At 40.7% G+C, this 13811-nt stretch overlaps 1 protein-coding gene across 1 annotated transcript; it reads left to right on the top strand.

Annotated features, from left to right (window-relative positions):
• Positions 1–3069: 3069 nt before the first annotated feature.
• tbrg4 (transforming growth factor beta regulator 4) lies at positions 3070–9418 on the top strand. Its single transcript, XM_080895621.1, has 11 exons — positions 3070–3162; positions 3629–4138; positions 4253–4573; positions 5245–5419; positions 5581–5738; positions 5828–5938; positions 6032–6176; positions 7576–7818; positions 7905–8016; positions 8164–8278; positions 8868–9418. The coding sequence occupies exons 2-11, from the start codon at positions 3716–3718 to the stop codon at positions 8967–8969; spliced, it is 1905 nt and encodes a 634-aa protein (XP_080751747.1). The 5' UTR covers positions 3070–3162; positions 3629–3715; the 3' UTR covers positions 8970–9418.
• Positions 9419–13811: the final 4393 nt, after the last annotated feature.

Raw genomic sequence — 13811 nt, 5'->3', positions numbered from 1 at the left:
AGCCTGCGTAAAATGTCACCTCTAGTCAGGTTACACGGAACACACACACACACACACACACACACACACACACACACACACACACACACACACACACACACACACACACACACACACACACACACAAGCTTATGATACGAGTGAAACTGTATTGTGTATCTCTTATCTAACCTTAGCATGTTTTTCCTGATAAACTGAATGAAATTAAAAGCAAGGAACAGTGAAGGTTAATAGAGACCAATGTCATTCCAACCACATAATCTTAACATTGCAGTGCACCCACTACCTCTCAATATTGAACAACAATCTACTTTACATTGATAGATTCTGATAAATTCAGACATCTAATTGACTGAATTATTGAAAATAATTCACTGATTATTACTAATTATATAAGTATATAATAAAATGTAGTTCTGATGGAAAAGATGTGAAAAAACAGACATAACTAAAATTCACACCCTAACAGCTGTGCCACAGGACCAGACAGCCAATGACGGCCTGCAGCTCCACAAAGCAAATTACAAACAAAAACATCAGAGGGGAAATTGCCTGCAGCTTGTGTTAATCAGCTGTCACACCTGCTGCCAATCTCAGCTTATCCGCGGTGCTGGAGCAGGTTACCTCGACCACAGAGGAAGGTTAATGGTGTCAGCGTGTTCACTGATGTCGCTTGCCTCCCGCTGCAAGCTGAGTGTCGCAGAGACTGGCACTGTGACAGCTCATACTCGTTCGGTCTAAGCCCATATCCTCCTCCGTTTACAGCATTAACCCCAAACTACAAATTAATTTTACCAGTTCCTTCTACCTTATTCTGAATCTCCACCTTTACTGGCTATTTGATTTTTAAACATTAGCAATTGCAAATCAATCGATTTAATCCAAATCAAAAAACTGTAATGATGAATAGGCTATTTGGTTAATAAGTACAAAAAAAGATTTAGCTTGTATAGAGACCGTCGTGTTGAGGGACAAAACGTTTAGTAGTTTTGACTCAGTTTGGACTTTGCTTATCAGATATTAGATTGGAAAGACGCAAAGAAGAAAAAATATGTAATTTTTAGAAATACATTTAAAAATAATAAATGGACAGTTCAGAGTTGATTTATGTATCAACATATACTTTAACTATAATAGCCTGTGGTTATGTACCAAACGGAGTTAAGGTCATACTGTCCCTTACCTGTTCCTACGTAGAACTCTTTGCATGCTGTGTAAATAAAAAGATAAATAGCAGGTACGATAAGCTGTGAGAGTCAATATTATACCACACTGTATAATAGTCTGTACAGTGGTTAGATAATCAAAGTACTTTTATCAGCTCTAAGAACGCAGTGCTGGAGGGTGGATAGGTGAGGGGAAACTCTCTGCTCAGATTGTCGTCTGCAGGGCCCAAACATGACAGAGCCTCTGCCGTGTTTTTACAGATGTCTGCAGACACTCATTGTTGTAACCACTCTCCCTTCCTCATTTATACATACTGACAATGGCTTGAACGCAAAATTTCAAATTTTTAAATATTGCTCCATCAGACCTCTCGCCACTGATTTTTGTTCAGTTTATGTAATTTGACATATATCAGCCTTTTATGATCCTCTATGCTGTTGCATGCTGGGGGAGCAGGCTGAGGGTCGCAGATGCCAACAGACTTAATAAACTGATCCGTAAGGCCAGCAATGTTGTGGGGATGGAGCTGGACTCCCTCAAGGTGGTGTCGGAGAGGCGGATGCTGTCCAAGATAAAGACAATGTTGGATAACACCTCCCACCCACTCCATGACATGTTGGTCAGTCACAGGAGCTCGTTCAGTGAGAGACTGAGATTACTGAAAAGCACCACTGAACGACACAGGAAATCATTCCTGCCTGTGGCCATCTCCCTGTACAACGCATCCACTTAACACACTGTTTGCTGCTACAGCTACACATGTTTCTTTTCCAAATATTTATTTATGAGTGACTTATGTATGTATGTATGTATATATATGTATATATTGTACTATTCTTAGTTAGCGTATTGTCTGTCTTGTCTTAATGTTGGTTTAAAATGGAGCACTGTAACAAAAAATAATTTCCCCCAGGGATCAATAAAGTATTCTGATTCTGATTCTGATTCTGATTCTTTTCTCCCCGTTTCTCTTCCTTAAGCATGTCTTCATTACAGCCAACCTTGCACAGAGACCATTTCTGATGAGGCTCAAGCAAACAGTAGATGGGTAGAATAAAGGTCCAGATGCATATCTCATGTTCTGTTTGTTTTTCTCTCTCTCTCAGCTTTTCAGCTCTACCTTTTCACCACTTTCATTAGACTTTCCATTGGCCCATTAAATCCAGGTATGCCACATTCAGACAGTCCAGCCCTGCCTCCACCGCTCTGGTTTCCCCAAGTTTTTGTTTTTGCTGTAGCTCTTTGGAAATCACTTTGCCTGTCAAAATGGTAACCTACAATAATATGGAAAATAAAATGGGAACTAGTGATGGGTTTTTGTGCCTAAAGATAGAATTTAAAATTAGTTCTTTGCTAAGTTGTCTGTTATGTGTAGACACAGCACTGGTTCGCCCCTTTTTTAATGATTCTTTGGTCAATGTTAAGTGGCTGATCAAAAACAAAAAAAGAAGAAGAAGAAGAAAAAGAGAAAGCCCAATTCCTGTGAAAATGGCCAGGTACAAGGACAGTGCTGACGAATGAAAAAGCAGCCAATGTCGAAAGATTGACTGACCCTCAGAAAATCTGTAGAACTATTGCTCAAGAAGAAAAAAAAAATGTAAGCAAAATATAACAAAGTAATGCAATGGGTGGTTCAAGAGTTTTGCACAGTGCTTTCTCCTGTCAAGTGTGATGAGAGCGTTCACACCAACTGTGACGGTAAACTAAGTAGCTTGCAAATAAGACAGATTTGCCCTGAATGTGAGCTTCATTTCATTCATGAACTGGCGAACGTTTGGATTTGGTTTATATAGAAATGCATTACATTATAAAATAGATTCAAACACACACTATTGAACGCGACCTGGACTCTCGATTCTTGTCGGGCGACTCCAGCCAATGACAGCGACATCCGCTGATCACGTGACAGCGTCCGACGACGTCAATTTTCTGCGACCACCTCTCCTAGACACTTTCCATGTGAACAACTTTCGCCAAAATGATCGTAAATTAAAGGTAAGCCTTTGGTTATTTGGGTAGCCGGTGAAACCGTGCAGTGAGTCTGCTCTCCGACGCACAGACACGAGTATTATGAGGGGAGGTAGATGGCAGACCGGCGTTTCACTGCGCCTCTTCCTCTCTACAAGGTCAGGATTCAACGTTACATGACAAGACCAGCGTGTTCTCTCTTGCTGCCGGGTTCCGTGTAAAGAAGATGGGTTTTAATCAGCGTTACAGTGGCATGTACTGCAGAGCTAGGCTTAGATGCATTATTGACGAAGAAAAACTGCGTACCACTGGTTACACAACCACTTTTATCACCATTAGCGACGCTGTTCAGGAAAGCTGTATCACAAGTAGAAGATGAAACATGGCTAAAGCATTTGGCGGACTTGAAAATGTGTTAACTTGTAGTGAGATTTAAAAGGCGACCCTTTTCTTATAGCCACACTTAATGTTGAATTCTTTACTGCCCCCTCAGGTTTAAAGTGGGATGGTGACACCAGCTGCTGAGCCGTGAGAAAGCCCTTCTTTCCTGTCTTTAGCCACTCTCTGTCTCTCAGACTCCATGGCTGGCCGCCTCCTGGGCAGATGTGCCCGTCTGCTCTGCAGGTCCTCCTCTCAGGCCTCAGCTGCTGCTGCTGCTCGCCTACCTCTATCTGCTGCTGGGCCTGCAGAGTATCAAAGAGCCAAGGGCTGGCCATGGCTCACAGAGAGGTCAATGTGTGAAAGAACAGCAGTTACCAAAGAAGACCACTATTCAGTGAGCCCTACTCGCACACAGCTGGACGAATCGGTGGACAAGGCAACAGTGCCAGAGGACATCCTGTCTGCTTGGGAAAAGTATGGAGGTAATGGTAATCAAGCTGCCACCGCCCTCATGAAGTGGGCCCAGCTGGTACTAAAAACCAAGGGAAAGTTTAAGGAACAACAACCAGAACTGATGATGGATTCAAGGCTCCTGGATATGATGAATACTTTATCTCGGCAGGTACATGAGTGAAGTGCACTAGCTCTGCCCTCATCTATTAAAGTTATCAACATTCAAAAGAACTTTAAGCTTGTCTGTTGAGATAAATATCTCATTTATCTTTGTGTATTCAAGGTGGCCTCTGTGTGGAACAGCAGTCTAGTGTCTGTCTTGCGAACTCTCTGGATTATGGGTGTTTCCCCCAGTGATCCGGTGCTCAGTTCTGTCCAGACAGAAGTCCTGTGGAGAATTCGAAGGCTGACGTACAGACAGCTGGGCTACTTGGTAGACTGGGGAGCAGGCAGGAAAGCTCAGCAGGATGTGGAACTAGTGAACGCTACGCTTAAACAACTTGAACTGCGCTGGACTGAGATTGATGATACGAAAACTGTCAGTGCGCTGATATCCAAAGGAGAACGCATGTCGCCAAGCTTGATGGACAGACTGGAGGACAAGGTATCAGACTTCAAACAACGGTCACCTTTAAAACACGGTTAAAGTTCCAGTTTTGAAGTTTAAAGTTTTAATGTCAGTGTTTTAGGCAGATTTCTGTGTTTAAAAGTTTGGCCCTTCTCACTGGGTTAAAGTCATTTACATGCAATCCCTTGAGATTGCTAAATGGAGAAAGCACGTGTGAAATTTTATATATATATTATAGAAAAAGTTGAAATATTAATGTGTTGATTAGAAATGATAAAAATGATTGTGTCTGTAGTGGCAGCACAGTGAAAGTAACTTAGAGTTAGACACTGTGTCCATATACATAAAACTCTGTACAGAGATTTTACCTAGTATTTAAGGCAGCGATACAGTCATCTTCTTCTTTTGGAGTATAAATATAACCTAAGCTTACTGTCATTTTCCTCTGTGCATTTATTCTAATATCATTTTACTGTTTTCATCTACCGTAACTCACTATTATCATTTTTATATTATTACTCCATTCCCTAATTATTATTATTATTATTGTTTTTATTCTTCTTTAATTACTTGTGTTGTTTCTTTGTTAATTTTAATTGCTTATGCAGCTGGGCAAGATCAGTTGTGTTTAATGTGCTATATGAATACACTGATTTGACTTGACATATATTGAAATCATATGAAGGATCCTCTTTCTCCACTTTTAGGCTTTGGAGCTTGCAGAGGGCTTTTCAGGAGAAGATATTCGCAAAGTCTGTGTATCTTTGGCAGCTCAGAGTCACAGAAGCGTCCCACTTCTCAGGGCTCTGTCCTACCACCTTCTCCAGAAACCCTCGGCAGAGTTCACCACACCTTTGATAATGGACATGGCCTTTGCATACGGTAATAACACCATAAATAATAGGCTATGTATGTGTTATCATCACAAGTCTTTATATTAGGTTTGATAAACCTGATGAATGAGGTTTTGTTGTGTTTTGTATATGACTGTCTGCTCACACGCTCTGCGCTGCTAACAACAGAACCTTTATCATTGCTTTTAGGGAAGCTGAGTTTCCACCATTCTCAGGTATTTCAGCGAATGGCCTCAGAGTTATTACCCAGAGTCCCTGAGCTCAGTTCTGCTGACATCACACGCTGTGCTAAGTCACTTGGTTTTCTCAAATGGCTCCATATGCCTCTATTTGAAGCCTTTGCTGAGGTGAGTAATCAGCCCCTGATAAAAGTCATTTTCAAAACATTGTGCATCTGTGATTTCAAATTCTCTCTCTATACATTTTGTTTTATCAGCACTACACAGCAAACAGCGACAAGTATACTACTTCTCAGCTGTGTAATCTGCTCATGACTTTTGCCAGACTGGGCTTTCAGCCCAGCAAAGGAGAAGAGTTCTTTAACAAGGTGCTAATGTCATTAAAGGCTTTTTGTTGATTGTGCACATTTCGTTCTTCTTCCTAACTGAAACGATTGCTCTCTGTGCTGTTTTGATTAAAGGTGCACTCTGTGTTGGAGAAGGCTGTCTCAGGCCTGGAACCCTTTCTGAAAACGGATGTGGTTTGGTCTCTGTGTGTGCTACAGCAGGCCAAACCCCACTATCTCATTCCCCTCATACAGCAAAATCACGTTTCCAAACTTTCAGGTAAGAATCGGTACTGTGTGTGCGTTTATCCTCAATTCTCAGTTCTGCAGATATGCGCTTTATGTGACACAGCAGGCTCACACAAGTAAATCAGGTTTCCTCTAAATTGTCAGACGTTCAGGGTGAAATACACGGCCTGCTCCTTTAAAGTAGGAGAGGCTGGTGAATGTGCTTCAGGTAACTGATAAGGAAGCCCCTAGCACATTACCAAAATTCCTGGTATGCGTTGAGGCAGAAACAACAGATGATAACAGCAGGACATCCAATCAGACCCAGAAAACCAGCACAAAGATTGTTTTGCCAAATAAAATAAAAGACTTGAAAAACATCCCTCCCACAATTCAGAGCTGAATCCCCACACAGCACCTATGTGACACCACAGGCTGAAAGTTTTACAAGCTGAAACATGGAGGAAATGTTCACCACAGTTGTCATGGAGACCGATACATAAAGCAGCTCAAAGATTGTAAACTAAATAGTCATACCAGAATAAAGAGCTGACAGGAACATGTTGGCATGGGATACTTTTTTAGTGCAGTTGATTCATTTTATTCTGACTTTATGTGCATTACAATAATCTAATGCTTGTTTTACCTTTAGTGCAAACTTCTTAAAGTATATTTAAAAGAAAATGGAATTTAGATACAAAATATGATACTGTTCCCTTTAAAATAAATACTGAGCTGCCTTGGTGGTGGTCTGCGTTCTCTGAGTGTCTCTTGCATTTTATGTTGTATTTGTTCAGTTTTTGAGAGATTTTGAGTTTGTTCGGTTGCTACCTTTGCAAGGTCTCCCGTGTAAAACCAGATTTGATCTCAGTGGCACTTCCTTGTTAAATAAAGGGAATAGATAAATGAAAATAAATTGGCCCCGTAGTTTTCTTAATCACAGGTTTTAGCCCTAACTGTGGTTGGTGTGCACAAACAAAGACAATTGTATAGACCTCTTACCACTCACAGTAGCTGGTGAAGTAGAGCTGAGTGACTGAATCAATGTAACTGCAATGCAGGGATGCTAACCACGAAACTGTCTGGGCTATATAGGCAAGACAGGAAGGAAACTTTTAAGGAAAAAAAGAAAAAAAAATATATATAAAAGACCTCAGATTTCTCTGATTCCCATCTTTTTTTCTCTTTTTTTAACGTTGTGTTGTAGTGTCTTTCTGGGCATTTATGGTTAACTACCTAAATACCATTCCTGCTCAGCAGATGGCAGTACCACACCACTATACTTCTGACTGGACAAGATTGATCATCAGTCCCATTTTCCTGTAGAGACAAAAAATTGCTTTGTTTCCTCAAACCTTCTTGTAAGGGTTTTGGAAGCCCTGTTGCCAGTGAGTTGTCGTCACTCCTTCTCTTTCCTTTGTGTTGTTTTTTTTTTTTTCCCCTCACTATAGAAGGAAGTCCAGCTCGAGCAGAGAACTACAAACTGAAGCTCTTGCATATCGCTGCTACTCTCAGCTTGGAGCATCCTGGTTCTTTGGATACTCTGTCCTCTCAGAGTGTCCCGTCTTTCCCGGCCAGCAGCTCCCCCCTGTCCCCTCTGCAGAGAACCCTGAGAGAAACATTACTGAAGTTTGTGGGCGGGAGGTCAGAAGCCCTTCGCATTGGTGCTGACACAGTGTATGGATGGACTATTGGTAAGGAGATATAATAAGCCTGGAGATATAATATGAGATTACATGCTTCATCACTACTAGAGCGGTTTTGTTTTTTATGTTCTCAGATGGTGAGCTCGTCGTGGATGCTGACAACAAACCAGTTGACATGGTAACAATAAAAGCCCCTCATCTACCAAGCGGAGGAGGAGATCAGGCTTTACCCACAGGAGCACGACGGTGAGTCATAGGGAAGAGTCATGTGGGTTTGGGTACTTAAAGATTTATTTTGAGCTTTTTAATGTTGCAGCATCTTTTGCTCCAGGAATCTAAATATATTTGTCCTCCTGTTTCCCCACATATGTTTTTTTTTTTTTTTTTTTTTAGGGTAGCTTTCCTATCTTGGGAATTTCCCAACTTTGGCTCAAAGAGTAAAGACCTTCTGGGACGTTTTGTCATGATGAAGCGACATCTTCAGTTGGCTGGCTTCATCACAGTAGAGGTGAGTAGAAGCCAGCGTTGTAGCAGTGCCTGAGATGGTGGTGTTTCCCCCCCCCCCCACAGTGACTGAATAATTTTCTCTATATAGGCTGAACAGCTCTGTTTGTTCTTTAGATTAGTTTTTTTTATTGCCCAAACTCAAACTCACACTAAAGCCAACTGAAATAGAGATCTTCTGTTTTTTTTCTCTGCTCGTGAGCAATATTTCAAAGAAAAGAAGCAGAGAACCAGCACCGCCGCTGCTGCTGTTTCTGTCAGGCTGATTGTGTGCAAACAATGGAGCTAATACTTGTAGAGCTGAGAGTCAGGTGGGCCCCGCTGCAGTCTGTGGTATAAATAGAGCTCCAGCCGCAGCTCTGCCTCATCTAGGCCAATCCAAGCTCTGTCTCTTCTCTCATCTAGGACAATCTCCTTAGCCAACTGTATACTCACTTGCTTGTCGGGTTGCAGTGTTTCAGACTGTATTAACTGACCAACTATATGAATCTAAGAGTGAAAACCAACATTTTATTTTAAATATACATCTTTAATGGTGACAGATGGTCATCAGCTCTGTAAACACATGCTTTGTCTGTTTTATTTTCTTTCAGGTGCCGTATTACGAGTGGCTGGAGCTCAAGACAGAGTGGCAGAAATTAGCCTACCTCAAAGATAAAATGGGGAAGGCTGTGGCCGAGGACATGGCCAAGTGAACTGGGCAACATTTGCAGGCTCAGCTAAATCGGAGCTTTCCCAATCAAATGTGGGACCACCGGGAATACACACACCCACGTTCACACACTCAGAACAGAGCAGCATTGCAGAGAAGCTCTCATATACTGGCACGAAAAAAAGAAAAGGAAAAAAAAAAAGCATATAATTTCCATCTGGTTCCCTTGGAAACGTGTGGGGCTTTCCCTGTTTCCATGGTGACAGTGATAGAGTTTTGGAGCCAGAGAGAGGCTGAAATGAACACAAGGCTTCTGCAGAAATTTTATGATCGAGGACTAAGTCATCAGTGGTGACAAGGCAAAACCGAAGCAGCACGGCTGTGTTTCAATTTGTTCCTAATGTGCTCAGCGTCAGGGTGTGAATATACTGAAATAACTTATCTCTGAATGTGTGTCATCTTGTGATGGAATAAATTGTTTTATTTAATTTTCTTTTACCTCCCTTTGTGTTTTAATGCTGTTGCATTCGTTTGCTTTGAGTGGCACTCAGATACAAGATGCTCAATTCTGTGTTTCGCAACCGGTGTGTGTGTGTGTGTGTGTGTGTGTGTGTGTGTGTGTGTGTGTGTGTGTGTGTGTGTGTGTGTGTGTGTGTGTGTGTGTGTGTGTGTGTGTGTGTGTGTGTGTGTGTGTGTGTGTGTGTGTGTGTGGATCTTCTCACTGCTATGTCAGATAAAATGACGAGTCATTTGATGCCCAGATTTTCTGTATTGAGCGGCAACATGAATTTTGTGAATGCGTTATCTCTTAAATAACTCCACCGCATTTGAAGTAATTTTTCCAAACTTCATATGCATGTGCATTAATGTGCATGTTTACTGAAGCCCAGCAGTACTGCCACGATGAAACATGCTAGGGTAAACTTCACTGATAAAACACGTTGCTCACTTGAAACTGCTTACACATCATCATGGACAGCTGCAGCAGCTCTCAGTTGTGGCGTATAAAGGAAGACTGACAACTGCAAACCAGGGCAGAGGAGAGAACTTAACGATGGTTAAAGCACTGCGTGGATAAAACCAGAGCCAAGAATGAGGCAGCAAGAAAGAAAATATTACTTAACTCGAATGCACTTTCCAAAGAAATCGATTTGAGATTGCTGCTTCTTCTCTCCTTTGTTTCCTGCTGTTTAAAAGTTGCAGCTTAGTGGTGTTAAGATAAATTTCATGATAAAAGTAAGATAGGGTTAAAGTTAAATCATGACCTGAACAGTATTTCTGGTAAAAAACAAAAACATGAAATGTGTAACTTTTTGTGTTGCGTGTCTCACATGAACAAGCTATGGTGGCACTGTGACAATACACAAAATTAAATGTGTGTTTATGGTCCACGCTTTTGACTCCCACTTTCTGCATGTTATTAATCACAAATATTGGCAGATTTGACAAAATTAGCTGATAACACCTTCCTGTGACTGCTTAGTGGGATTGCTGATGTTAAAGTAAGTGAAATCAAATAAGGAAAAGTGTGGCATCTTGATATTAAAGAACACTTTCTCTGATGGTCAATCAGTGACTTGGGCAGGACTGCAGGCATTTTCAAGCTCTGTACCTGAATCAAGGAGTAATAACAGAACAGAAGAAGTGTAATGGGAACACTGGTGATGGCTATGCTGACAGCATGTACTCTGGAAATCTGCTACATTTCTATTTTGCTCAGCTCCACTCTTTAACCTCCATCAAGACCAGGAAGTTAACAGAGCTTCACACAAGCAGTGACGTAAAATGAGATTAGATCTGTTGGCCTCACGTCACTGATGAGGGAAAGCTGAGTTTCCACCATCCCTCAAAGCACGTCATAATATATGATGCAATGTCCAAATGCAGATTAAGAGAAGTCATTAATTTAGTATTATATAGTATGATATCAGGCACAGCACAGAGACAAGAAAAACCGTTACATGCTTGGTGAAAAATTCATCCAAAATATTCTGTCTGTTGTCAGCTTCTCCCGCTCCAGCTGTTAGTGTATTGAACCACAAAGCAAGCCATATTATTTGTTATATATGTTTTTTGCTTTTGTTTTTTAAATCCCCTTTGCTCCTAGCACATGGCTTCAGGTGCAGATTTAATGGGCACAGCAGCACTTTCACATGAAACTCACAATCTGAGAGGACAATCTGGGAGCTGAAAACCCAGAAATACATTTTTCTTTCAGTTTTTTAAGCTTTGAAGGTTGAGGTAAACTGTTTTGCACAGAGTCTATCAGACTTTATCGGACCAGTGAAGCATTAATTACTTGTGCTGAGCTGGCACTCCATCATGGGAAGTTTTGGGTTGCCATGGAAACTACCACTGCTGTTTATTTTGCTCACTGCTGCCACCCCCTCTCGTGCTTTCTATTTCTGGCTAGATTTCCTTCGCTAGTTGTCTATAAAAGAGGAGGGAAAAAACCCAGTGATTGATAGGCAGTTGATTATTTAAAGAGTCATAATCTGAGACAAATGATTGACAAAAATCACTGAGAGGCTTTCATCTTTTGTCTCACATTTTTATTTATTTATTTATTTATTCACAACAATAAAGAGAAAACTGCTGAGGACTTCTGAGGTAAGCCGAGCTGTTGGAACCCACACATGCACTCAAGGCCACAGGGTGGTTTTCTTTTTGGGGAAAAAAGAAGATATTTTAAGCAATGTTGTTAACGCCTTTCTGACAGCTTCAGTGTTTTCAGTAGTTTGCTGTTTTCTGCTGTTATAATGGTTATGCTAGAGTTCTTTCTGTGGCACTTACATCAATGAGACACCAAATTTTTACTCTTGCAATTTTATGAGAAAAGGTAAAAGAACATTTTTGAAAATCAGGAAGCAGCTCCACTGAAGAGGAAAACGCATTCAGATTGAGTATGACACAAGAAGACATTAGTTTGACATAAATGAGGAAAAACAAGAGTTTTTTTGACACGGTCAGCAGGAATAAATTATTGTTTATCACTGCTTGGGCTCTGACTAATCCCCAACACAGTTACCCTTGACTTCTTATCTCTCAGTAAATGTAATGAGTTTGCACCATTTTTTAATTGAAAACATGACAGTGGCCATAAATTGCTCCATGTTGAACAATGGAACAAGGGTTCCTGCTCTAGGTGTGCAGAAAATGAACTGGCTACACTGTACAGCCAACAAAGTCGAAACTCTGGAGGACATAATGGAGCATTTTAATTCATCCACCTGCTGTTCTGACCTTGACGCCATTGTTTCTTGAATTATTAATTTAATACAGACCCATTATTAAATCCTCTGGCTGAAATGTGACCAAAAGGGCATTTGCATTTCTGGAGGCAAGTTATTCAAAATAGCTTTCTCAACATGTTTTCCTAAAGGAAAATGCAAATGCCCTTTTGGTCACATTTCAGCCAGAGTGATTGAAAATGACACTGAGAATGCTGTTTGGCTGTTTAAAAAAAATATTGACATAAAACATCTTTTATGGTACTGATTGGTCCTAATATCGTCTTTGCGCATACCGTTGGATCATATTCATGTTGAATGAAATGAGGAAAGTGCAGATGCATATGTGAGAGGTTCTAGCCATAAACTTATCTTCTTTTTGGTCCTGCTGTTTGTAAGGAGCAGCCAATCAAGTAACAAAGTTGGCCTAAAGGCAGGGTAAAGGGAGATAACATGACCATGGAGCTGGGGATGGGTATAATCCCTACCATTTAGGTGAGAAAAACTTCTGGGCAGACTGGAAAACTGACAGATATTATCTTTCACAGTCCTGAAATCTAAGCAGACTACTACAACATTTTGGAGTTTTCCAGGTTTTAATGCTTTCATTGGTAAAAATCTTATCTGAGAATAATTTTAATCACAGCTTTGCATGACATGCTCAAGCTCTATTATCTCGAAGAAAGACATTAAAGGTCACGTATCCTGCCAAGAGGAGCTCATTCGTGGTTTCATTTTCAGGAGTAACTATTTTAATACTTTAATACCCCAAGAGTGTAACACAGCATTAGCTTATGCTAAAGTGCTGCTGTATATTAATGTAATGTTAATAAGCAGGGGTGGCTGTGGCTCAGGTGGTAGATCAGCTACTGATTGGAAGGTTGGTGGTTCGATCCTTTGCTTCCCCAGTCTGCATGTCAAGTATCCTTGAGCGAGATACTAACCCCAAGTTGCTCTCTGATGTGTTCATCAGAGTGTGAATGTAGATTAGTTTGCACTTGTGTTTAGAACTGGGTGTGAATGAGGCATGTTGTATACAGTGCTTTGAGTACTCTGGGAGAGTAGAAAAGCGCTATATAAGAATCAGTCCATTTACCATTTAAGCAGTCTTGGCTCTAAACACATTTCTCATGAAGAATAAACCTAGTATCGAGAGCTCTTAGGTCATTATGGAGTCTGAAGCAAACAAACAGAAGCTTTTTTAACTGCACACACATGAAATCACCTCCATGATTATTCACATCTGATCTAATTATAGCAGCTTCAGTCCCAATGAAAATCTTTATTCTTCTTCTGTGGTTTTGATTGATGAGTTTCTTTGTTCTACTGTTACTTTGTTTCTTGTTGCAATTTGAGGCTGTTATTATCAATTATAGCTTCACTGAAACAGTATTGCCACTCTGTTTCTGGCCTGCTGTTATTTTATTTTTCCCCTTTAGATGAGAAATATTTGGCATATCACTTAAATATACAAAAGAATTAGCCCATCAACCATATCAACAACAGACTTTGGTCTATCAGGTATCTTAGAACTAGATTACTTGAGCATTATAAAGTACAAAAGCTCAAAAGAGTGTGATACTTGATCATCACAGTATAACACAAAGTCACCTCAACTTAAGCAATATCAGTCCATTCAGAATGGAGGCATAAAC

Source organism: Rhamphochromis sp. 'chilingali' (assembly GCF_963969265.1).
Source record: "Rhamphochromis sp. 'chilingali' genome assembly, chromosome: 11".
Taxonomy (NCBI): domain Eukaryota; kingdom Metazoa; phylum Chordata; class Actinopteri; order Cichliformes; family Cichlidae; genus Rhamphochromis; species Rhamphochromis sp. 'chilingali'.
The sequence above is the reverse complement of the archived record's forward strand: the minus strand, read 5'-3'. Positions and strand labels throughout refer to the sequence as shown.

What these genes read in the sequence shown, in the direction of transcription:
- tbrg4 (XM_080895621.1), top strand. Translation starts at nt 3,716, where the DNA reads ATGGCTGGCCGCCTCCTGGGCAGATGTGCCCGTCTGCTCTGCAGGTCC. An exon ending in GAGAAGAGTTCTTTAACAAG is followed by an intron (nt 5,939 to 6,031) that starts GTGCTAATGTCA and finishes TTTTGATTAAAG; the next exon opens with GTGCACTCTGTGTTGGAGAA. An exon ending in TTACCCACAGGAGCACGACG is followed by an intron (nt 8,017 to 8,163) that starts GTGAGTCATAGG and finishes TTTTTTTTTTAG; the next exon opens with GGTAGCTTTCCTATCTTGGG.